Consider the following 21,162-nt stretch of genomic DNA (forward strand, 5'->3'; position numbering starts at 1 on the left):
GCCCTGGACCATCCCACGGCCCTTACAAGTGTCCACGTACCCCTTACATTTACGTACACACAGTGAATCCTTGCTTTAAAATGTCAGAGCAACAAGGATTGGGTTAACTAGTTCATACATTAAGTGACCACAGTTAGGTGGTTAGAATCAGATACCTGGTTGAAAGTGAAATAAAAACACGAAAGGGCATATAATTCAGCATTTCATTTATTTATGTATTACTTGGGGGATGTCTACACATCGCCTACACATTATGCTTCACTTATGATTTTGAGAGCAGCTACTGTTAAGTGAGGCAAATTGTAGGAGAAGGTGATTAGAAAAATGGATCCTTCCTTGTGATACAATAAAATGTATTTGCCACGTTTTACTGAAAGCATTACTCCCATTTGGTGAGATACGTGCACAAACTCCATCCCTCGCCAGTTAATCCTTCTTTTATTGGCAAGTGTCATTTGAGTAAATCACTCCTCATCAATAGATTTTACAGCTAATGTACCTGCATATTGCCATCTGCTGTATCAGAGGAAAATTTAGCAAACAAAATTTAGCAATGTTACAACCTTTTTTTTAAGAAGGGGTTGAAAATTATGAGATTTATGAGACAATATTTATATGGGAGGACAGCAGGAGAGAAGGGTAAAATTCAAGAGAATCTCGGGGGGGGGGGGCTGACAAATTGTAAATGAGTAGAAAAACGCTATCTAAGTGCGTCACACGACCCACTGAATAAGTCAATTGACAGCAAAAAGCTTTAACTACATTTTGGTTTTGGCTATTTCATAGAGTCAATGATGAATTGATTAATTCAAAAAACTTTGAAGAGATTAACTGATAATGAAAAGAATCAGAAGATGCAGCCCTATGTTTTATTATTTATGTGCATTCATCAAAGGTTTTACCTTGAGATGTGATCGCCTTTGGTTGTTTTCAGATTTTGAAGCCATTGTGAAGCTGTCAGATGGTTTCAATGGAGCTGATCTGAGAAATGTGTGCACAGAAGCAGGTTGGATATTAAACTTACTCAGTGTCATCATTAGTTCTATTTCTCAGTCAATGGTATCCATGCACAGCTCTATTCATGTGGAGTTGTTTGTTTACAGGTTTGTTTGCCATCCGATCTGATCGTGAGTATGTCACCCAGGAAGACTTCATGAAAGCTGTCCGGAAGGTTGCTGATTCAAAGAAGCTGGAGTCCAAACTGGACTATAAGCCTGTGTAAAGTCTCTCCATGTCATAGTGCTTTTCTGATATTGTCATTGCATTTTCATGGATTTGCTGTGTTCTATGCTTCAAGACCAGAAAAACCTGTCAATGTTTGTGGAAAGCTGCAGGAAAAAGCACATTTTCCCCACAGCTGCCAACAAAGTAACCAAATAACAGTAACTCCTGTTTCCACTTGTTAGTCTGACCCACCTCAGTGTTAACACTGGATCAAAGACTGATCCTTCTGGCATCCCACAAAATACTTTTAGAGCATTTAAAAAATAATCCAATGTACTGAAATATAGCATATATAAATTCATGACCATTAATTTCTCGTTACCTTCAATTGGGTGTGATGGACATTCAGCATCTCAGTGACCGCATTGTCAAAAACTCATTAAACAGCTGACATTTTGAGTGTGAAAGTTTGTTCCTGACCTTGGAGATTGTAATTTAATTTGAAAGGGAAAATACATCTTGTCGGGGGACTTGAAGTTCTCACCAACTGATGACAATGACACTTTACAACTCCAGCCTCTGAATGCTGTCAAAGGTTTAAAGCTCCAGAGTAGAAGTAAGTTGATTTACAGTCAAGATTATTTCGTCACTAACATTTTGTGGCGAAAACAAAATTCAAATGTGTCTTGGTAGCTAATCTGTGGTGACTTTCCTATTGTCTCGGATTATTAGACATATATTGTTAGGCAATTAAAATGTAAAGTTAAAGTTTGATAAAAACAAGTCCTGGTTGTGGATGGAATGTTAAACCATTGTGAAATTCGTTATTATTGAAGTTATTGTCTGATAGCTGTTGACACAGTGCATTCTGATGCAGTGTGCAACACCGAATACCCACACAATGCATTATACAGACTCCTATATAAAATTCCATATAATCAAGTAGTTTTAAGCTAACTGTAACACTGTTTATTTTTAAGGGGTGTACATAGTTTTGAAATGAAACCTGTCATGAGCGTGAAGGAGTGTTTCTGTGATGGATATTGATTGGCGTATATAGTAGCCAGTAGCGCTGAATGTACGTAATGTGCCTTCACACAGCCAGTGGTTGTAATAGCTGACTGTCCAATGACAAGACCCTCCGTAGCTTCCTGTTTTACAGGATACCTGAGATGTTCAATACCACCAATTTCCTTTCCGATCCAATACTGAGAAATTCAGGCTGGTATCGGCGATACCAATCCGATACCGATACTTTATGCAAATATATCTAATGTGTCTGGTAAAAGAATACAAGATAGTAATACAAATTTATTTATTTATCCATTATTACAGCATTTTGAGGTAGCTGTAACATGTGAGAAACCAAGGCCAGAACCCAAAAATGCAGTCACAAATCACCTGTTTATTAAACACAAAGTTTAACAAAAAAGCACCTTCCAGGAAAAACGAAGGACTACAGGCAAACACGAGAAGGAAACAAAAATCACCACGACAGGGAACTCAAAGTGCTACAAACAAAACAGAAAAAACTCCAAAAGGGAGAAGCACAACTTACACACGCTTGCAACAGAAAACATGTGGAAGACAAAACTCGCAGATGGCAATATTAAGTACAGCACACACACTGGAGACAAGGGAGGCTTGAGGGTAGCTCGAGAGCGAGGAACACAAGAGACACGGCTTGACTGAAGAATAGTCAGGCACAGGAGTGAGCGTGAGTGAAGCATAAGAAGCTGGCTAATTGCCGATGAGCTGCAGGTGCGGCTCGTGAACCTCGCCCCCAAGCCAGCGGCCCCATGTCCCTGCTCCAAGCCTACTGAGGCAGAGGGGGAAAGAGAGTAAGGATTATTCAGAGCACAGGTGCCAAAACAGAGACCATGACAGTAGCGACCTCATTTACATTATAGCCGAGCTAATACAACTACAGAAAAACCAAACAGAGGACACAATCAGACAAAATATGTGAAAATGGTGTTTCACACAGTAAAATAATAAAACCATAAAAATAAATCATTGTTTAAGAATAAGAACTACTCTAAAAAAATGAAAACTTGGTTTTTAATTCACGTTACATGAACATGTTAACTTGAAAATACTGAACATGTAAATAATACTTCAAGCAACACAGTAAGACATGACAACAAATCTGTATGTGCAAACCATGGATGATGCCTCCATCCAGCCTTGTTCACTGCAGCAACCATATTTGCACCATTGTCTGTCACAACTGCGACAACCTTATGCCCCATTCTACTGTGTGCTGCCCATGGAAAGTGTGGGTTTCCAAAATAATTCCCTCATTTGCCAGTTTTCGTGAGATGGCATGTTACAGTCAAATATGCCTCTGTGGACACTGAAGTCCACATATCAGTGGTAAGTACAACACTAGAAGCATTTTGCAACGATGCTCTTACTTTGCCTTTGCATTCATCAAACATCTTTACAAGATGAGTCTCTGTCAGTTTTTTTCTTCCCGGGAGTTTATATTTTGGGTCAAGAGCTCTCACAAATCCTTGGAAACCTTGATCTTCCACAATGGACAGAGGCTGAAGATCCTTCACAATCATCTCTCCCAGGCATCTTGTGAGTGCTGTTGCTCTCTGGGAATCATCTTCAAACGATACAAAATCACAGGGCAAAACAAATGATGGGGCTATTCTGCACTTAATGCTTAATCATATTTAGATTCAACTGTGTATGTAGTCTCTCCAAATAGCCTACAATCAGGGGATACAAACACTTGCTGTTTTACAGTACTGGGTGACTCAAAATGAAATTGCCAGTAAAATATTTAATTAAATAAATAAATGACACAATAATTGCACAAGTTTGTCAATACCTACATTTTAAAATATCCATTGAACAGTTAAAGAAAATTAGACTGTTTGTGAATATTAACATATGTTTTTCAGATAAAATGTTTTTTGTTTTTTTTATCTTTTCTGGTATATATTTTTGTAAGTTCACCATGGCTGTTTTGTCACAATTGCTCTGTATAATTTAATGACATCTAGTCTATGTAATTCAATGATCAATTCTTGAGGAAATCTTACCTGAAAAAATCTAGGCTTTTTTGCGTATGTGAGATTATCTCAGTGAGAAACATGTTATTACTCCAAGCTGAACTCATGCAGTTAATTGTTGAAGCATGTATTTATTTCGTTACTTATTTCATAACCATATTTATTAATTTGAACAACTCCAACAGCAACAGTGCTTAGCGCCGCTTAAAGCTCCACATTTTCTCCCTCTGTACCTGGATGGCTCTAGCAGCAGCACCTGACACTGTGCTCTTCTCCTCTGTCCGCCTCACCAGAAATGCCTCGTATTCTGTGTTGTGGTTTAACCTGAGGTGTTTCACAAGGTTTGCTGTGTTGCCACAACTCCTTACTGTTTTTCCACAGATATCACAAACTGTGTCTTGGCTGTCTGTGGAGCTGAAATAACTCCACATATGACTGTGTTTCCGCTGAGCCATAGTGTCTACAGCCTGAGACTGAGTGAATGACTGAGCAGTGTGCCACTGCGCTTCCCTGTTTCGCACTTACCCAGGCGGAAGAAAAAGTAGTTCCCACCAATCGCGTGTCATTTAGACAAAATCTCAATAGTTCAGTTACTTTTCACTGTATTCCTGTTAATGATATACTTTACCTCAAATGACTGAAGTATCAAAAGTATCGATATTTTGATTTGAGAATCGATTTTAGAGCATACAGATCTGATATCGAGGTATCGATATTTCAGTATCAAGCCTCACATCACTAAAGGGGAAACACCTTTTATGCAGAATGAAATTGGCCTAGTAGCCCCCAGTAAACATGATTGGGCCGAAAGGCAAATTTGCGACTGAACACAGCTCTCAGAGACCAAAGGACACTAGCATGACGACAGAGAATGTACCACCCAAGTGGTTGTCTTGCTGTCACCTGAGTCAGCTAATGATAAGGGTTATCTGCGAGGCCAAGTAGCTAATGGCGGCTACAGTTTGCGGTTAGCTGATGTTAGCGACAAGTAATGCTCACTGTCCATTATGAAAACACGTAGATCTGTTTGCGTTATTGGACTGACCTCGGTCAGTCTTGGAGGCTGTGTTCACATGGAGCCATCTGGGCCTGATACTGTAAGAAGTAGTCAGTGGCTGGCTTACTTTAGCAACAAGTAAAGCTGAGGGCTGTTGCACAAAACCTAGATAGGGGATTAAGACAGGATTTTTTTTAGTTATCCTGGTAGAATTTAGCTGTGACTCAGTTGCATGAAAGCATAGGCACATAATTTGCCATGGAGATTTATTCTGTGCAGCTAGCCTGCTCCAGACCAGGTTAACACCAAGGCTTGATTAATCCTGGTGCTTAGGGTTGCCACTTTTCAGAAATGAAAATAAGGGACGCCCACCACAGCTCCTCGGGGCCATGACCACCACGGGCCTGACTCCTGTGGGGTGGGGCGCCTGCAACAGTGGTATATTTTATTTTGTGCCACTGTTTTTAGTAAAGGGGTGATCAAGAAAGCAATTAGTCATACTTAAAGCTTGAAATGCTTTATTACCAATGAACACATTCTTTATTGTGCAACATTGTTGCATATAAAGTGCTGTTAATTAGGCTACATAAAGCCGTAATTACATGCATCCCTATTTAACATACAATGGGGAAAATATTGCACAATCATTTAACCTAGTTAATGAGATACTGTTTGATCTATCACATGGCAGTAGCACTAGCACCTAAAGGAGATCTGTTTGTGTGGAGTGTGCAACATCCATCCATCCATCCATTATCTATACCGCCTATCCCTTTTGGGGTTGCGGGGGGCTGGAGCCTATCCCAGCTACAATGGGCGAGAGGTGGGGTACACCCTGAACGGTCGCCAGCCGATTGCAGGGCCACATGCAAAGACAGACAAACATTCACACTCACACCTACGGACAATTTAGAGTCATCAATTAACCTAATGAGCATGTTTTTGGTCTGTGGGAGGAATACCCGGAGAGAACCCACGCATGCACGGGAAGAACATGCAAACTTCACACAGAAGGGCCCCGCCTGACCCGGGGACCGAACCGGCAACCTTCTTGCTGTGACGCACCCGCACTACCTGCTGCGCCACCGTGCAGCCCTAAGAGTGTGCAACAATGAACTTTTAAAATATAAACAAAATAAACTGAGAACTTAATGTAACTTTTAAAATGCGTAACTGTTCTCACTGTAGGGACTCTCTTTGTGAACCCTGGGGACATTTTTACTTAACAAGGAAAATACAACAAAAACACTTGTAAACTTGTTTAGCTGCTTATTCAAATACAAAAAAAGAAAGTGCAAAACATTACTCCTTCCTTCAACAGTCTTGGGTTCATCAGAAACTGTTGTGTTTCTCTTGTCTGTGGAGGTGACCAGATTTAAACAATTCAATTCAATTCAATTCAATTTTATTTGTATAGCGCCAAATCACAACAGAAGTTGTCTCAGGACACTTTCCATATAGAGCTGGTACAGACCAAGCTCTTTTATCTACAAAGAAACCAACAATTCCCCCATGAGCAAGAACTTGGCGACAGTGGCGAGGAAAAACTTCCTTTTAACAGGCAGAAACCTCGAGCAGAACCAGACTCTGGGTGGGCGGCCATCTGCCTCGACCGGTTGGGTGAGAGAGGAAGAGCAAGAGAGGGAGAGTGAGACAGACAGACAGACAGACAGACAGAAATGCAGTCAGAGAGAGAGAGAGAGAGAGAGAGAGAGACAGAGACAGAGAGACAGACATGCAGTCACAGTAACAGTGACAGTGGATGTAATAACAGCAGTAGCAGTTGCAGTGGATGTCAGGCAGGGCCAAGGCAGGAGATGCAGCTGAAATCCACAATCCAGATTCAGCCACTGTCCATGGGAACCTGCAAGACGACAAAGCGCAGAGACTCCGGGGAAGGAGCTAAGTTAGTAACACGCCGTGGTAGGACATGAGAGCGTGCGGATGGAGAGGGACAGAAGGACAGAGGAGCTCGGTGTATCTTTGGATGTCCCCCGACAGTCTAATCCTATAGCAGCATAACTAGGGGCTGGTCCAGGACAAGCCTGAGCCAGCCCTAACTATAAACTTTATCAAAAAGGAAAGTTTTAAGCCTACTCTTAAATGTAGAGACAGTGTCTGCCTCCCGGACAAAGACTGGAAGATGGTTCCACAGGAGAGGAGCTTGATAGCTAAATGCTCTGACTCCTGTTCTGCTTTTTGAGACTTTAGGAACCATAAGTAGACCTGCATTCTGGGAACGCAGTGTTCGAGTAGGGCAATAAGGTACTATGAGCTCTTTAAGATAAGAAGGTGCCTGGCCATTTATGGCTTTGTAAGTAAGGAGGAGAATTTTAAACTCTATTCTAAACTTTACAGGGAGCCAGTGCAAAGTGGCGAGTATTGGAGAAATATGATCTCGCTTCCTGGTTTTTGTCAGAACACGTGCTGCAGCGTTCTGGAGCAACTGGAGAATATACAGCAACGAATTTGGGCAGCCTGATAGTAAAGAATTGCAATAATCCAGCCTGGAAGTTACGAATGCATGGACTAGTTTTTCTGCATCATTTTGAGACAAAATATGCCTGATTTTTGCGATATTACGTAGGTGAAAAAAGGCAAATTTGTTTTACATGGGAGTGAAAGGACATGTCTTGGTCAAAGATAACTCCCAGATTCTTTACAGTGGTGCTGGAGGCCAGCGCAATGCCATCTATAACTGCTATGTCATCAGAAAGTGACTTTCTAAGATGTTTAGGGCCTGCTACTATAACTTCAGTTTTGTCCGAGTTTAGCATCAGAAAATTGCAGGTCATCCAGGTCTTTATGTCATGAAGACATGCTTGTAGTCTAGTTAACTGACTGGTTTCTTCCGGTTTCATTGATAAATATAGCTGGGTATCATCTGCATAGCAATGAAAATTTATTGAGTGCCTCCTGATAATCTTACCTAAAGGAAGCATATATAAGGTGAATAGAATTGGTCCAAGCACAGAACCCTGCGGAACTCCATAGCTGACTTTAGTGAGCACAGAGGAGTCATCATTAATGCGTACAAACTGAGAGCGATCTGACAAGTAGGATTTAAACCAGCTTAGCGCAGTTCCCTTACTGCCAATGAAATGTTCCAGTGTCTGCAATAGGATGCCATGGTCAATGGTGTCAAATGCAGCACTAAGATCCAGTAAGACTAGTACAGAGACAAATCCTTTATCAGATGCAATTAGAAGGTCATTTGTAACTTTAACCAGTGCTGTCTCTGTGCTATGATGCACTCTAAATCCTGACTGGAAATCCTTGAATAAACTATTATTGTTTAGAAAGTCGCACAGCTGATTGGCAACTGCTTTCTCAAGAGTTTTTGAGAGAAAGGGAAGGTTGGATATCGGTCTATAGTTGGCTAAAACCCCTGGATCAAGAGTAGGCTTTTTCAGTAGCGGTTTTATCACAGCTACTTTAAAGGACTGTGGTACGTAGCCTGTTGATAAAGAGAGATTGATCATGTCTAAAACTGAAGAGTCAATTAGAGGTAATACTTCTTTAAACAGCTTAGTCGGAATAGGATCTAAAATACAGGTAGATGATTTTGATGATGAAATTATTGAAATTAGTTGGTGAAGGTCAACAGGAGTAAAACAGTCTAAAACTGCGACAGACTGAGTAACAGTTTCTACGATTTCTGCGTTTGAAGACAAAACAGTACCCGTTAACGGCAGGAGTTGATGAATTCTGCCTCTAATAGTTAGAATTTTATCATTAAAGAAGCTCATGAAGTCATTACTGTTAAAGTCATTACAGAGCTAAAGGAATACAATGTTCAACTGAATTATGGCTCTCTGTCAGGCTGGCTACAGTGCTGAAGAGAAACCTGGGATTGTTCTTATTTTCCTCTATTAGTGCAGAGTAATAGGCTGCCCTGGCACTGCGGAGGGCTTTCCTGTATATTTTAAGACTGTCTTGCCAGGCGGACTGAAATTCTTCCAAATTGGTAGAACGCCATTTCCTTTCTATTTTCCGTGAAGTTTGCTTTAATTTGCGGGTTTGAGGAGTATACCATGGAGCTAACCTCCTCTGTTTAATTTTCTTCTTTTTTAGGGGAGCAACAGAGTCAAGTGTCATACGCAACGATCCTGTAGCACTATCAACCAGGAAGTCAATCTGGGAGGGACTAACGTTAGCATAAGAATCCTCTGTTGTATTGAGACATGGCATTGAATTAAATACTGATGGGATCATATCCTTAAATTTAGCTACAGCACTATCAGACAGGAGTCTGGTATAAGAATTTTTGCCTACTGGCTGGTAGTCTGGTAATATGAATTCGAAAGTTATTAAATGATGGTCTGATAAAAGAGGATTCTGTGAGGAGACTATTAAGTCTTCGATTTCAATGCCATATGTCAGAACAAGGTCGAGGGTGTGGTTAAAACAGTGAGTCGGTTCATGTACATTCTGGCGGAAGCCAACTGAGTCTAATACTGAGATAAACGCAGTGCTAAGGCTGTCATTATCAACGTCGACATGTACATTAAAGTCACCTACAATAATTACTTTATCTGCTTCAAGAACTAAACTTGATAGAAACTCCGAGAACTCAGCTATAAATTCGGAGTAAGGACCAGGAGAGCGGTATACTACAACAAATAAAAGTGGCTGCACTGTTTTCCATTTCTCATGAGAAAGAGTGAGAACAAGGCTTTCAAATGAGTTATAGTCGAGTTTAGGTTTAGGGTTGATCAAAAGGCTTGAGTCAAAAATGGCTGCAACTCCACCTCCTCTGCCGCTGCCTCGAGGAATGTGGGTATTAATATGGCTCGGAGGAGTAGCTTCATTTAGGCTCACATACTCTTCAGGACACAGCCAGGTTTCAGTCAGACAAAATAAATCAACATTATGGTCTGATATTAACTCATTTACTAGAACAGCTTTAGAGGACAGAGATCTGATGTTAAGGAGTCCACATTTAATTCTCCTATCTTATTGTACTATTGCAGAGGTTGTTTTAATTTTAATTAGATTCTTATGTTAAACTCCTCTTCTCTGTACTTTTGGTTTACTTAGTTTACGTGGTCGGGGGGCAGACACAGTCTCTATGGAGTGTTGGGTGGGTAACTGCTCTAATGGAGGTGCAGAGAAGCGTGTAGGACTGCAACTCTGCCTCCTGGTCTCAACTCTGAGTTGTCAGGGGTTAGGTTCATAAATAAAATCGGTCAGATTTCTAGAGATGAGAGCTGCTCCCTCCAAAGTGGGATGGATGCCGTCTCTCCTAATCAGACCAGGTCTTCCCCAGAAAGTCTGCCAATTATCAATGAAGCCCACACCGTTTGCTGGACACCACCTCGACAGCCAGCGATTGAACGATGACATGCGGCTAAACATATCATCACTGGTCAGATTTGGCAGGGGTCCAGAGAAAACTACGGAGTCCGACATCGTTTTAGCATATGTACACACCGATTCCACATTAATTTTAGTGACCTCCGATTGGCGTAACCGGGTGTCATTACCGCCGACGTGAATAACAATCTTACGGTATTTACGCTTATCCTTAGCCAGCAGTTTCAAATTTGATTCGACGTCGCCCGCTCTGGCCCCCGGCAGGCATTTGACTGTGGTCGCTGGTGTCGCAAACTTCACATTTCTCAAAATGGAGCTGCCAATAATCAGAGTTGGTTTCTCAGCGGGTGTGTCGCCGAGTGGGGAGAACCTGTTAGAAACATGAAGCGGTTGGTGGTGACCCGTGGGCTTCAGCTTGGGACTATGCTTCCTTCGAACAGTCACCCAGCCTCCCTGGTTTCCCGGCTGCTCGGGAGCTGTCGAGGGACGGCTAGCCGGAGCTGCACTTGGTCATTCCGCACCGACTACGGGGGCCTGGCTAACTATAGCTAATGGTTTTGTTTCCATGGTGCGGAGCCGAGCTTCCAATTCACTAAGCCTCAACTCACCAAATAAACTACATTTATTACATGTACCAGTATCACTAAAGGAGGCAGAGGAGTAGCTAAACATGTGACACACCAAGCAGGAGAGAGCTGGAGAGGGACAGAGAGAAGCCATCGCTAGCTGCTAGGCTAAGTTGGTATAGCTAGCAGAGCAGACAAGCGCGTAGACAAATAAAATTGACGGTCGCTAAATAAACAGACTTATGGGTGCTTGAGCAGAACTAATGTTACTCTAGAGTGCGGATAAAAGGCCGCTGTAACAAAACACAGAGCAAATTACACTCAGAGGAACAAGAGCGACAAACGCACACTACTCGTAAGGCAGCAACCAGAAACAGGAAGTGAGACGATACGCTTACCGCTTAACAGTCAACAGATTTCCCTTTCTTCCTCACTTCTTTTTCCAAGTGTACTTCTTGTTACTCCTTGCATCCTAAACAATCAATCAAACCACAATAGTCTACTAAAATAGGCTATGGAATCAGTTTTGTGTCAAAATAATCAAAACTTCTTCAGTATCAAACAAAAATAAAAATTTGAGAGAGAATAAAACTCACTGAAGCAAAAAAAAAAAAACCATGTCATCTCAAGAGTAAAACTTGTAACTTGCAAACAAATTATTTGTGCAATTGAGTAAACTATTGGTCTTTTACTTTTTTGCCATATCCTCTGTTTCTTTCTCACTGCTCAGACTTTTGCTCTCACCGTCATCTTTGCAGTCACGCTGCCAGCTCTCTCGTTTGCGCTCCCTGAGTTTTTGTTTGCGATTCTGACACAAACCTCTCACGTGGGTGGGCTTTTTCAGGGGTGCGTCGCCATTGGCTAGTGAGTTTTTGAGTGACAGCTCAGTGCCCGGAAGTTGTCGCAGGAGAAATTAATCGATCGGCGATGCCTTCAACTGCGCATGCCCCAGACGCAAACATGCAGGGCAACGACACCAGCCCCGGAGAGACTGATTTGACTCAGATTTGTGCCAAAATAATCAAACAAAACTTCTTCAGTATCAAAAAAAATAAAAATTTGAGAGAGAATAAAACTGACTGAAGCAAAAAAACATATCCGTTTTCCAAAATACCCTGCTACGTGTAAGGTTAAACTGAGGAGGGTTTGTCGACGTGAGAGTGTATCGAGACAGGTCAGATCCGTTTTTTTGTTTTGTTTTTTTTTAATTTAAGCTTTATTTACAATTAGCCATTTATAGTATACACAGCGCTGTTTCCGCCAGGGGATTAGAGTAACAGACGCAGTAACCAAACCAAAGTCCACAGACTAAATGCAAGACATAACGACAAAAACAAAAAACAACAAAAAGACAAAACAAAACTATACATTGTATACACAATCGTCACTCTCTGTAATACTTGTCCAAATCAGAGTTAGTTTTGAGAGCCACCTTACTTTTAAGTCCATTAACAGTCATGCAGTATTGTTTCAGTTCATGTATAAAGTGTTCAAAGCATGGTTTACAGTCAGACCATTTTTTCTTATGAATGTGAAATTTTCCAAGAAAAAGAAGTAGCTGTACAAAAAACAATTTTTTTTTTTCTCTCTCATTTTCCTCATAGCAAATGACAATGTCCTTTTCTTTTAACTGGATTACTTGTCTCAGTTTATCTTTTTTTTGGTTTAGGAATCAATTTAATAAGACTTTGACGAAGAGTTGGTGGAAGTTCTTCTTTTTCTATGGCTTCTTCAACATCAACTAAGAATGGGGCTAATGGCTCACTGAACTCTTTATAAAATTCACATATTAATCTGTCATTACCGGGAGATTTGTTATCTTTTAGAGAGTCAATACATTTTTGTACCTCTGTTAAGCTAACCCTCAGATCACACACAGTTTTAAAGCCGTCATCAATACCTTTAATGTCCTTTTTAATATCTTGAAGAAATAAATCAATGTTACTTTCATTTTCAATGTCAGCATATAATGTCTGGTAGAAATCAGCTACATACTGTAGTGGGAAATATATTTTCCATCTTCACAATTTTAAATTTACAGAGAGAAGATAACTCAAAGTTCCTTTTTTCCAACTGAAAAAAGTATTTGGTGCACTTTTCCCCTTGTTTTAGCCACTTCCTTTGAGACCTGACAAAGGCTCCTCTGGCCTTTTCCTCATATATTTTGTCAAATTCAAGTTGTAAAGCTGACAGTTCTTTTAGTTCTTCTCCAGACATACTTAATTTCTCTGATAGTCTTATTATTTTTGTAATAATCTGATGTTCTCTTTCTCTACTTGCTTTGGCAATTTTTTTCCCAGATGCAATAGCTAACTTTCTAATGTCATATTTCATTAATTCCCAATATTTCCCAAAACTGTTAAGTGAATTTGCTTGCCTCCAGTATTTTTCAATTATTTTTTGAGCTTCATTTTTAAATTGCTTATTTTGTAATAATGTTCTATTTAGTTTCCAGTAATCGCTATTAGAGTTGTATCTATTTGCTGCCATATTGACCTAATTTGTAATGGCCTGATGATCTGTAAAGACTGTATGTTCTATTAGCACAGACTCCACCTTATCTATGTCTGAGGAGACCAACCAGAAATCTATACAAGATTGTTGAGATCTCTCCTTAATACTCCAGGTATATATTTTTTGGTTTGGATTTTTGTGCTTCCAGATACCAATAGGGCCCATCCTGCCACAAATATTCCCTAAATCATTCATTCCTCTGTTCTTAGGAGGCCATCTGTCCAGGTTTTCTTCCATCATTGTATTAAAGTCTCCTCCCCATAAGACTTTGGCTGTAGGGAATGTTAGTAACAGCTGGTTAATTTTGTTTTCTATTGTTGAAAATATAACTGCATTATTTGGTTTACTGTTGGGGGCATGTATATTTAGAATAATAAACTGAGAATGGTCAATATCTACGAGGAGGATTATCCATCTTCCATTACTATCTGAGAGGTGCTTGATAATTTTACCCCTGCTGACCTGTTGCTACCAAAGGAAAACCACACATTCCATTCCATTCCATTGATGTAAGCAGATGGACCTCTGAAGCCGGCTCTCCTCCCCTCCTTCCTCGCCTGCTCCACCATCGGCCAGAGTCTGTTCCGGGCGTCCTTAGCTTCTTGTGTCAGGTCTTCCATTACTCTTATCTTTCTTTCTCTGACATACATCTGACAGATGTTTTTGCGTCTTTCCAGATCTTGTCCCTGTGTCCCGGTGACGGTAAAAAGGTGAGGAAGCCGCCACTCCAAATCACTCCTTGCCTTTGTTAGCCGTTTGGTTGTATTAAACCATTAGGTGACTTTTGCCGTTCATAGATGTTCAAAGACTGTCAAGCAAACTTAATTTCTGCTCGTCATGTTGCAGAGCTACACGCTACCATCTCACCTGCGAAATGCCATGTTCGCCCTCCCTGCATTTTCTCAGGTCAGACCCATTGGCGTTTCCTGACAACTACCTGCATGAGAGGTACCGATTTTCCAGTGATGGCATCCAATACTTTTGCAGACTGCTGGGTCCCAGAATTCAGCGCGGAGAGCACAGTGCGGAGTCACGCCCTCACCATCCCACAGATGGTCTGTGTTGCACTACGTTTCTTCGCAAGTGGAATGTTCTTATATTCGGTGGGAGATGCTGAAAACCTGAATAAGGGCACCATTTGCCGCTACATCAGAAATGTGTATTTGCCACTGAAATCTTTGCCACACATCTTCATCACCTTCCCTGGCCACAGAAGAATTTGCTACATCAAGGAGGAATTCTACAAGATTGCCGGTAACATCAATTACAGATTACAAAGAAGTGTAAACATTATAATAGTCACTGTAGGATACTCATTATTTTGTGTTACAGCTTTCCCTAATGTCATTGGTGCACTGGACTGCACTCAGATCTGCATTAAACGTCCATCAGGGCCACATGAAGGTGATTTTGTAAACAGAAAATCATTCCACAGTATCAGTGTTCAAGTAAGAATGACTTGTAGTTATGGTCACATATATTAATTCTGTGTATTAAATTACCTTAATAGACTACATCTTATTGTTTCAGATGATCTGTGAGGCTGACTGCATAATCAGTAATTTAGACTCAAAGTGGCCTGGCTCGGTCCATGACTCCCGAGTCTTTCGAGCCATTACAGTGTACTAGCAACTATCACAAGGTGAGCTACACAAATTTTATCTATAAGGGCCTTGAACATAATGAGTGTGTCAAAAGTTTTACTCTATGTACATTTTATATTCTCAGGTGAATTCTCTGCCGTGTTGTTGGGAGATAAGGGTTATGCCTGTATGTCATTCCTGCTCACTGCCTTTACAGACCCTCAAACAGCAGCACAGCAAGCATATAATCTTGCCCATGTCAGAACAAGGGCCTGAATTGAGATGGCATTCGACCTTCTAAAGTCACATTTTCAGTGTCTTCACCACCTGAGGCTCACCCCAGACAGGGCCTGCAATGTCACTGTTGCCTTCACAGTCCTACATAATATTGCCTGTCTCAGGAAGGAAAGGACTCCTAGAGTGGCATTAGAGATTGACTGGGACAATGCTGCAATATTTCCAGACAACATTAATGGCAGACTGGTCACCAATACATTGTTAATTATTTCAGTTGATTTTTCTTTTTGTTAAAACCCATCCCTTACCAGTAAAGGATAGTATATGTCACACTTTTAGGTGGCACGGTGGAACAAGTGGTAACACTGTCACCTCAAAGCTAGAAGGACCCGGTTCGAATCCCACTGTGGGCGCTGGTGGCATGTCCTCCACCATGCCTTCAGTGCCTGATGCTCGAGGAAAAAAGGCCTTTCTGTGTGGAGTTTGCATGTTCTCCCCATGTTCACCTGGGGTATCCTCCATAAATATCCTCCCACTAAAAACATGCAAGAAGACCAATGGTGATGAAAGGAACTGGGTCCCCGGGTGCCGCTGTCGGCTGGCAGCCCACTGCTCCTGGTCTGCTGTGGAGGAAGGACTTTCCAGGATGGGCAAATGTGGAGAAATAATTTCACTAAGTATGGCATGTGTGCAGTCTCCCTCCTGTAACATGTGTGCTGTGATAAATAAAGTAAATCTTAATCTTACTCTTAATCTTAATCTTCCCTGTGTACATGTATTTTATTTGGCAATAGTAGCACAGTTTCTGGTTGTTAGGTTTCATAATTGTATAAGCTTCCCAAATTATAGTCTTGCTTCACTGGACCAATAACTATATAGTGTACTGTACATTTATGAAACTGGGGGGACACCACAATGTGTTTTGACCTTTTTTAATTTGCTGTCATCACTTGTCAGCTTGGAGCTTGAGGGAGCGAGAACAACAATGGTTAATACATTACAGTCACGCTTACAGTGTGCATTTAAATCATTTACTTCTCTTTCTAGTTTCAGGATTTCCAGATCCAGTTTCCTCAGTGTCTTTCATTTGATTTCCATGTCAAGGTCCATCTCCTGCAGTTTTTTCTTGTGAACTTTTATTTTCACATCTGCCAGCTCTATTTGTCTCTCTAGGTGTTGCGTGTATAGACGTCTGACGTGAATTCTATAAACACCTATCAATTGGCACAACAGGAATTGTGCATAATGTGGATTTCCTTTAGGCAATACTCATTATGTTGCCAGGCTGGCTATCAGGCTGAACAGCATCTAGGTCCTGTTGCAAATATGATATTTTTATGAGCACCACATCACTGACTTGTTATCCATTATGGACTAAAATATTTCCACAAGATTGACATGATACCTCAAGCCTGTTGGAGTCCAGTGACACAGTCTCCACGTTATCTGCCGCAGAAGTGCCTTCCCCCATCATAACCAATAGAACTTGTATTGACATAGTGTTGACAGAATGTGCCAAGCCTACGTATTTAATAAATAATACTCACCGGATTATCGTCTGGTGGCTCCAGAAGAGTCAGTGTGTTGCCAGATGCTGCAAGGCAAGCTTAAGTCAGACACTCCACATAAACACCACATACATGGTTGAGTTCCATGTGCAGTGCTGGACTAATGTACCTTTTATGAAGAGGGCAGTTTGTGTAGGTGGGATAGAGTCAGTTAATTAATATATTTTAAAACGCGCTCCATTGGCTCTGATGCAGCCGTCTCTCCGCCTGAAGTCACCACTCTTGGCTGTCCCGCCCACAGCCCTCACTGATTGGCTACATGGCACAAGTGAGTCAGTGACAGTCAATGAACGCTGAAACCTCTACATGCAGTGCCACAGACACGGAGAAGCAGACGACTTCTTTGGTGATCTAGCAGAGGTAAGGCAACAGAGTCAGTCGAAGTTGCAATGAAACCCTCTATGATGAAGTTTTAAAAATACTACAACCTTATGATCAATTTCAGTGATAAGAAGGCATAACGACATACCGGTAGGGTTGGCTCTGGAGATGAAACTGTTCACAACTTCAACAAGGCGTATTTCATGATGACCCACCGCTACATTATAATTGCCGCAACCGCTTTCTAGCTTTCTAGACGCACAATAATAATATGGGCCCTTCGGTTACCATTACTTTGTGGGAATAATAAATCAACTAACGTGTCTCAGCCCGTGGAGCGGCTCCTGGTTTATCAATAAACAACATCGGAGGTGATTATAGCCTGTAAGTTTAACAGTAGCCTATTACACGCTAAAGTGTCCTTGTTTGTTTACAATCGCCTCTCCCTCAGCGCTCATGCTCTCACCACACTATGGTGCAGCAGCTTAACTACTGGTGTTAAATGATCGTCTTTTGCCTGTCACTCGTAAAGTGCGGGGATATGAGTCAGACAGAGAGCTCACATCGAGGAGATTATTCTCAGTGTGTTTTATTTTCAATCAATAAATTTACCGTCGCGTCTACAACTCACGTGTGTAATGAAACGCTTTTCCAAGCTCGAAGATATGAAAACTGTGGTGCTGGCATGTCTCCTGCTACTGAACTGGGAGTACTAACTCACACCCGAGAGAGAGAGAGAGAGAGAGAGAGAGAGAGAGAGAGAGAGAGAGAGAGAGAGAGAGAGAGAGACATACGATTGTAGTACATATTCTTGCATTGTGGTTTGTAATTAGTCTTCATGGTAAATTTCCTGAGTAACATTAACTTCCACCGATCACTTTTAAGGCAAAGTGTACAACTGTTAATTTGTGAAAATGAAACTCCTTGAATTGTAATTATGATGGTTTCAGTGGAGCATTGGTTAATTGTCTGCCCGGCTTTTTCTCTCTGTTTAATTACAGCGGCTGTATTGCCTTTTTTTTTTTTTTTTTTTTTTTTACTTCTAATATGTTTTTCCTCCTCATCAGTTTCCATTATCAGTTGTTGCTCACTTGGGGAGAAGTATGTGGCCCATTTCTTTTCCATTTCTGCATCAGTAAATCTGTGATCGACCTTGTGGTCTGTTTAAGAAAGCCGTGAACGCGCACTTATCCAAATTACTTACACCTAGCTTGACATAGTCACACCTCCTCATCCTGGCTTGGCAAATGTGCAACGGATTAAGCCTGGATGCACTAATTAGACTAGGACAAGCCTCACTTTTTAAATTAGCCTGGATGTCTGAATTCTGCTTTTGTGCTACAGCCTGCAGGTCTTCTAACATTGAATGACAACTTAATGACTAGTCCAAATTGTATCATTGTAACTGAGGTCAAGGAAAATAGTCATGACACTTTTCTTGTAACTCATTACACAATTATAATGGTCTTATGACAGCCGATGTCGAAACCAACCACGGGATGGGTTAATGTCATGTTAATACATAAAGCTAAATGGTTGGTTCAAGTTTGACAGTTAATCTTGTCATTGTCGTTTTTATAACAGATAATGTTGTCTTGACCTATGTCAAGTCGTCACAAAGACAGCTCAAACAATGTCTACTTTGCATTAAGAGTGATATCATTTACTAAATGACTATTTCAACAGTCAAGACTCCCTCATGTGAATGACAGATATGATGTCAGTCTTCTGCAAAGTCACTGAGGAGTTATAGCATGGCCCCAATATTCACAAGTCCCCAAGTAGGCCACCTGCAATAATTTTCACATTTCTAATTAAATACTAGTTCTAATCGACCGGCGACCGGTCCAGGGTGTACCCCACCTCTCGCCCGTTGACAGCTGGGATAGGCTCCAACCCCCCCCAACCCCGAAAGGGATAGGCAGTATAGAAAATGGATGGATGGATAGTTAAATACTAAAGTCATGCCCTATATGCATATATTGCCAAATAGGCAGAAAATCCCATTAAAAATATAACCAAACTGTTATCTGTAAAGTCTACTATACTTGTTCAACATGTCCCCAAGTATCTCTGTGATGATAGTGTGATCTTAGTGTGTATTCTTTTGTTGTTATGCCATTGATGACTCCAGGAAGACTAACGACCACTTTGTAGAAGGTAAAGGCGAATGAATAAAGAATTACTTTTTTTTTCTTCTTGTTTTCAGAGTAGGGCTATACAGCAGCACAGCATTGTGAACCAACAAGTTTGAGGGAAAAAAAGCACCATATAGAAGGAAAAATGAATCGGACACACTCTGCTGTTTCGCAGGTCACCTACACACAACTGAACTCAGCTGCGGGTGTGAGACTTTTATTAAACACGCCCACAATGGATATCAGACAGCTGCAATCAGTCTTCAATCAACTCAGACACTCAATAAACATAGCAACATTAAATTTGCCCATCATGAGCACAAAATAATAAACATATTATTATTGGGAGCACCGACTCAACACCCCTACTTGCTCTCACATTATTACATCATAATCAAAACCCCCCCAAAAAACTTTTTTTTTTTCTTCCTCTGTTCTTTTCAGTTTCTTTCCCAGTTATCTCCAAACATAAACTTGGCAAACTTAATCAACTTAAATTTTGTTGCAGGTTTGGTCATTAAATCGGCTACCATCTGATCAGTGGGACAATACTCTAAGAGTATTTTCCCATCGTTCACAGTGAACCGTATGAAGTCCACATGTTTACACCTCTGTCTACAGACAGGATTTTTGGCTAAGGCGACAGTACCTTGGTTGTCCTCATACACCTTAGGTAATGCATATAGATGTTTATCTATGCCCTCCAAAAGTTCTGTGAGGTACAGACACTCTTGGATGGTAGCGGTAAGTGCAATATACTCTGACTCACAAGCGGACAGTGCTACAGTTGGCTGCTTTTTGTTTTCCATGACACTAAAGTCTGGTTAGGCTTATACAATAACCCGATGTACTTCGTCTGTCATTGACATCAGCAGTCCAATCCACATCACTGTATGCTTGTATACCCAGGTTCTCATCACTTTTTCTGTAGCACAACTCTTTGTTACTTGTGCCTTTGAGATATCTCAGTACATGCCTAACTGGACCCCATTGCTGTTCAGTAGGCTCGGTAAAGTACTGTGACAGTTTGCTTACAACAAAGCTCAAATCAGGGGGGCATTCCAGGTAGGAGGTTCAACAAACTCTGAGTTTATCCCTGAACTCTGAGTTGACTTACTCTGAGATGGGAAACTCTGAGTATGCTCACCTTGAGTTGTTCCATGACAACTGACAAAAAAAGATCGAGTTATTTTACCCCGATGGAGTTGGAGGTCTTATTGCAGGCCTATGCGGAGTATGGCCACATATTTCAGTGTAAATGTAACACCACTGCAGCAGCGAAGGAGGGAGAATCGGCATGGGAGAAAACTGCTTCCTGAGTCAACATGCAAGTTTGAATGTACTATTCCATTGACTTAACATTTAACTGTACTTAAGATCGTAGCATACAGTTATGAATATAAGTAGGAATAAAATCTGACTTTCCTTTAGGTGCAATCCAGCAGGGGAGAAATGGACTTGAAAGCAGCTAAAAATTAAATAAAAAAACATCATTCAAAAAGGTAAGGCATATTTTGATATGCTATGATTGGATTGTACCTCACTTTGATTCTTTTTTTTTTTTTTTTTTTATTGACTTAGGCTATTGAACAAAGTAAATCAGTGGCTACTTCAAGTAGTAATTTAAACCCCTAACAAAATTAATATCCCACTTAGTAGATTAACACTTGATACAATGTTTACACATTTTTATTTTATACATATTGAAGTCATTTAAAATGTGACGATGTGC

The 21,162-nt window shown here is 40.9% G+C and overlaps 1 protein-coding gene across 4 annotated transcripts in view; it reads left to right on the plus strand.

Annotated features, from left to right (window-relative positions):
* The window catches only part of psmc6 (proteasome 26S subunit, ATPase 6), a 44,425-nt gene extending 27,310 nt beyond the window's left edge, over positions 1 to 17,115 (plus strand). Inside the window, exons 13-17 of one of the 4 annotated variants that reach the window (XR_011603321.1) lie at positions 935 to 1,006; positions 1,104 to 1,218; positions 14,261 to 14,293; positions 14,490 to 15,225; positions 15,743 to 16,160. Coding sequence is in view for 2 of the 4 variants with exons in the window: in XM_070986873.1 (XP_070842974.1) it covers positions 935 to 1,006; positions 1,104 to 1,218; positions 14,261 to 14,293; positions 14,490 to 14,700 (431 nt within the window). In the remaining 2 variants the exon portion in view is untranslated. Of the gene's footprint in view, positions 1 to 934; positions 1,007 to 1,103; positions 1,624 to 14,260; positions 14,294 to 14,489 lie in introns of those variants that run through there. The other 3 variants (XR_011603322.1, XM_070986873.1, XM_070986874.1) reach the window with 3 other exon arrangements.
* Positions 17,116 to 21,162: the final 4,047 nt, after the last annotated feature.

The sequence above is a fragment of the Chaetodon trifascialis genome, chromosome 19, assembly GCF_039877785.1.
Source record: "Chaetodon trifascialis isolate fChaTrf1 chromosome 19, fChaTrf1.hap1, whole genome shotgun sequence".
Taxonomy (NCBI): domain Eukaryota; kingdom Metazoa; phylum Chordata; class Actinopteri; order Chaetodontiformes; family Chaetodontidae; genus Chaetodon; species Chaetodon trifascialis.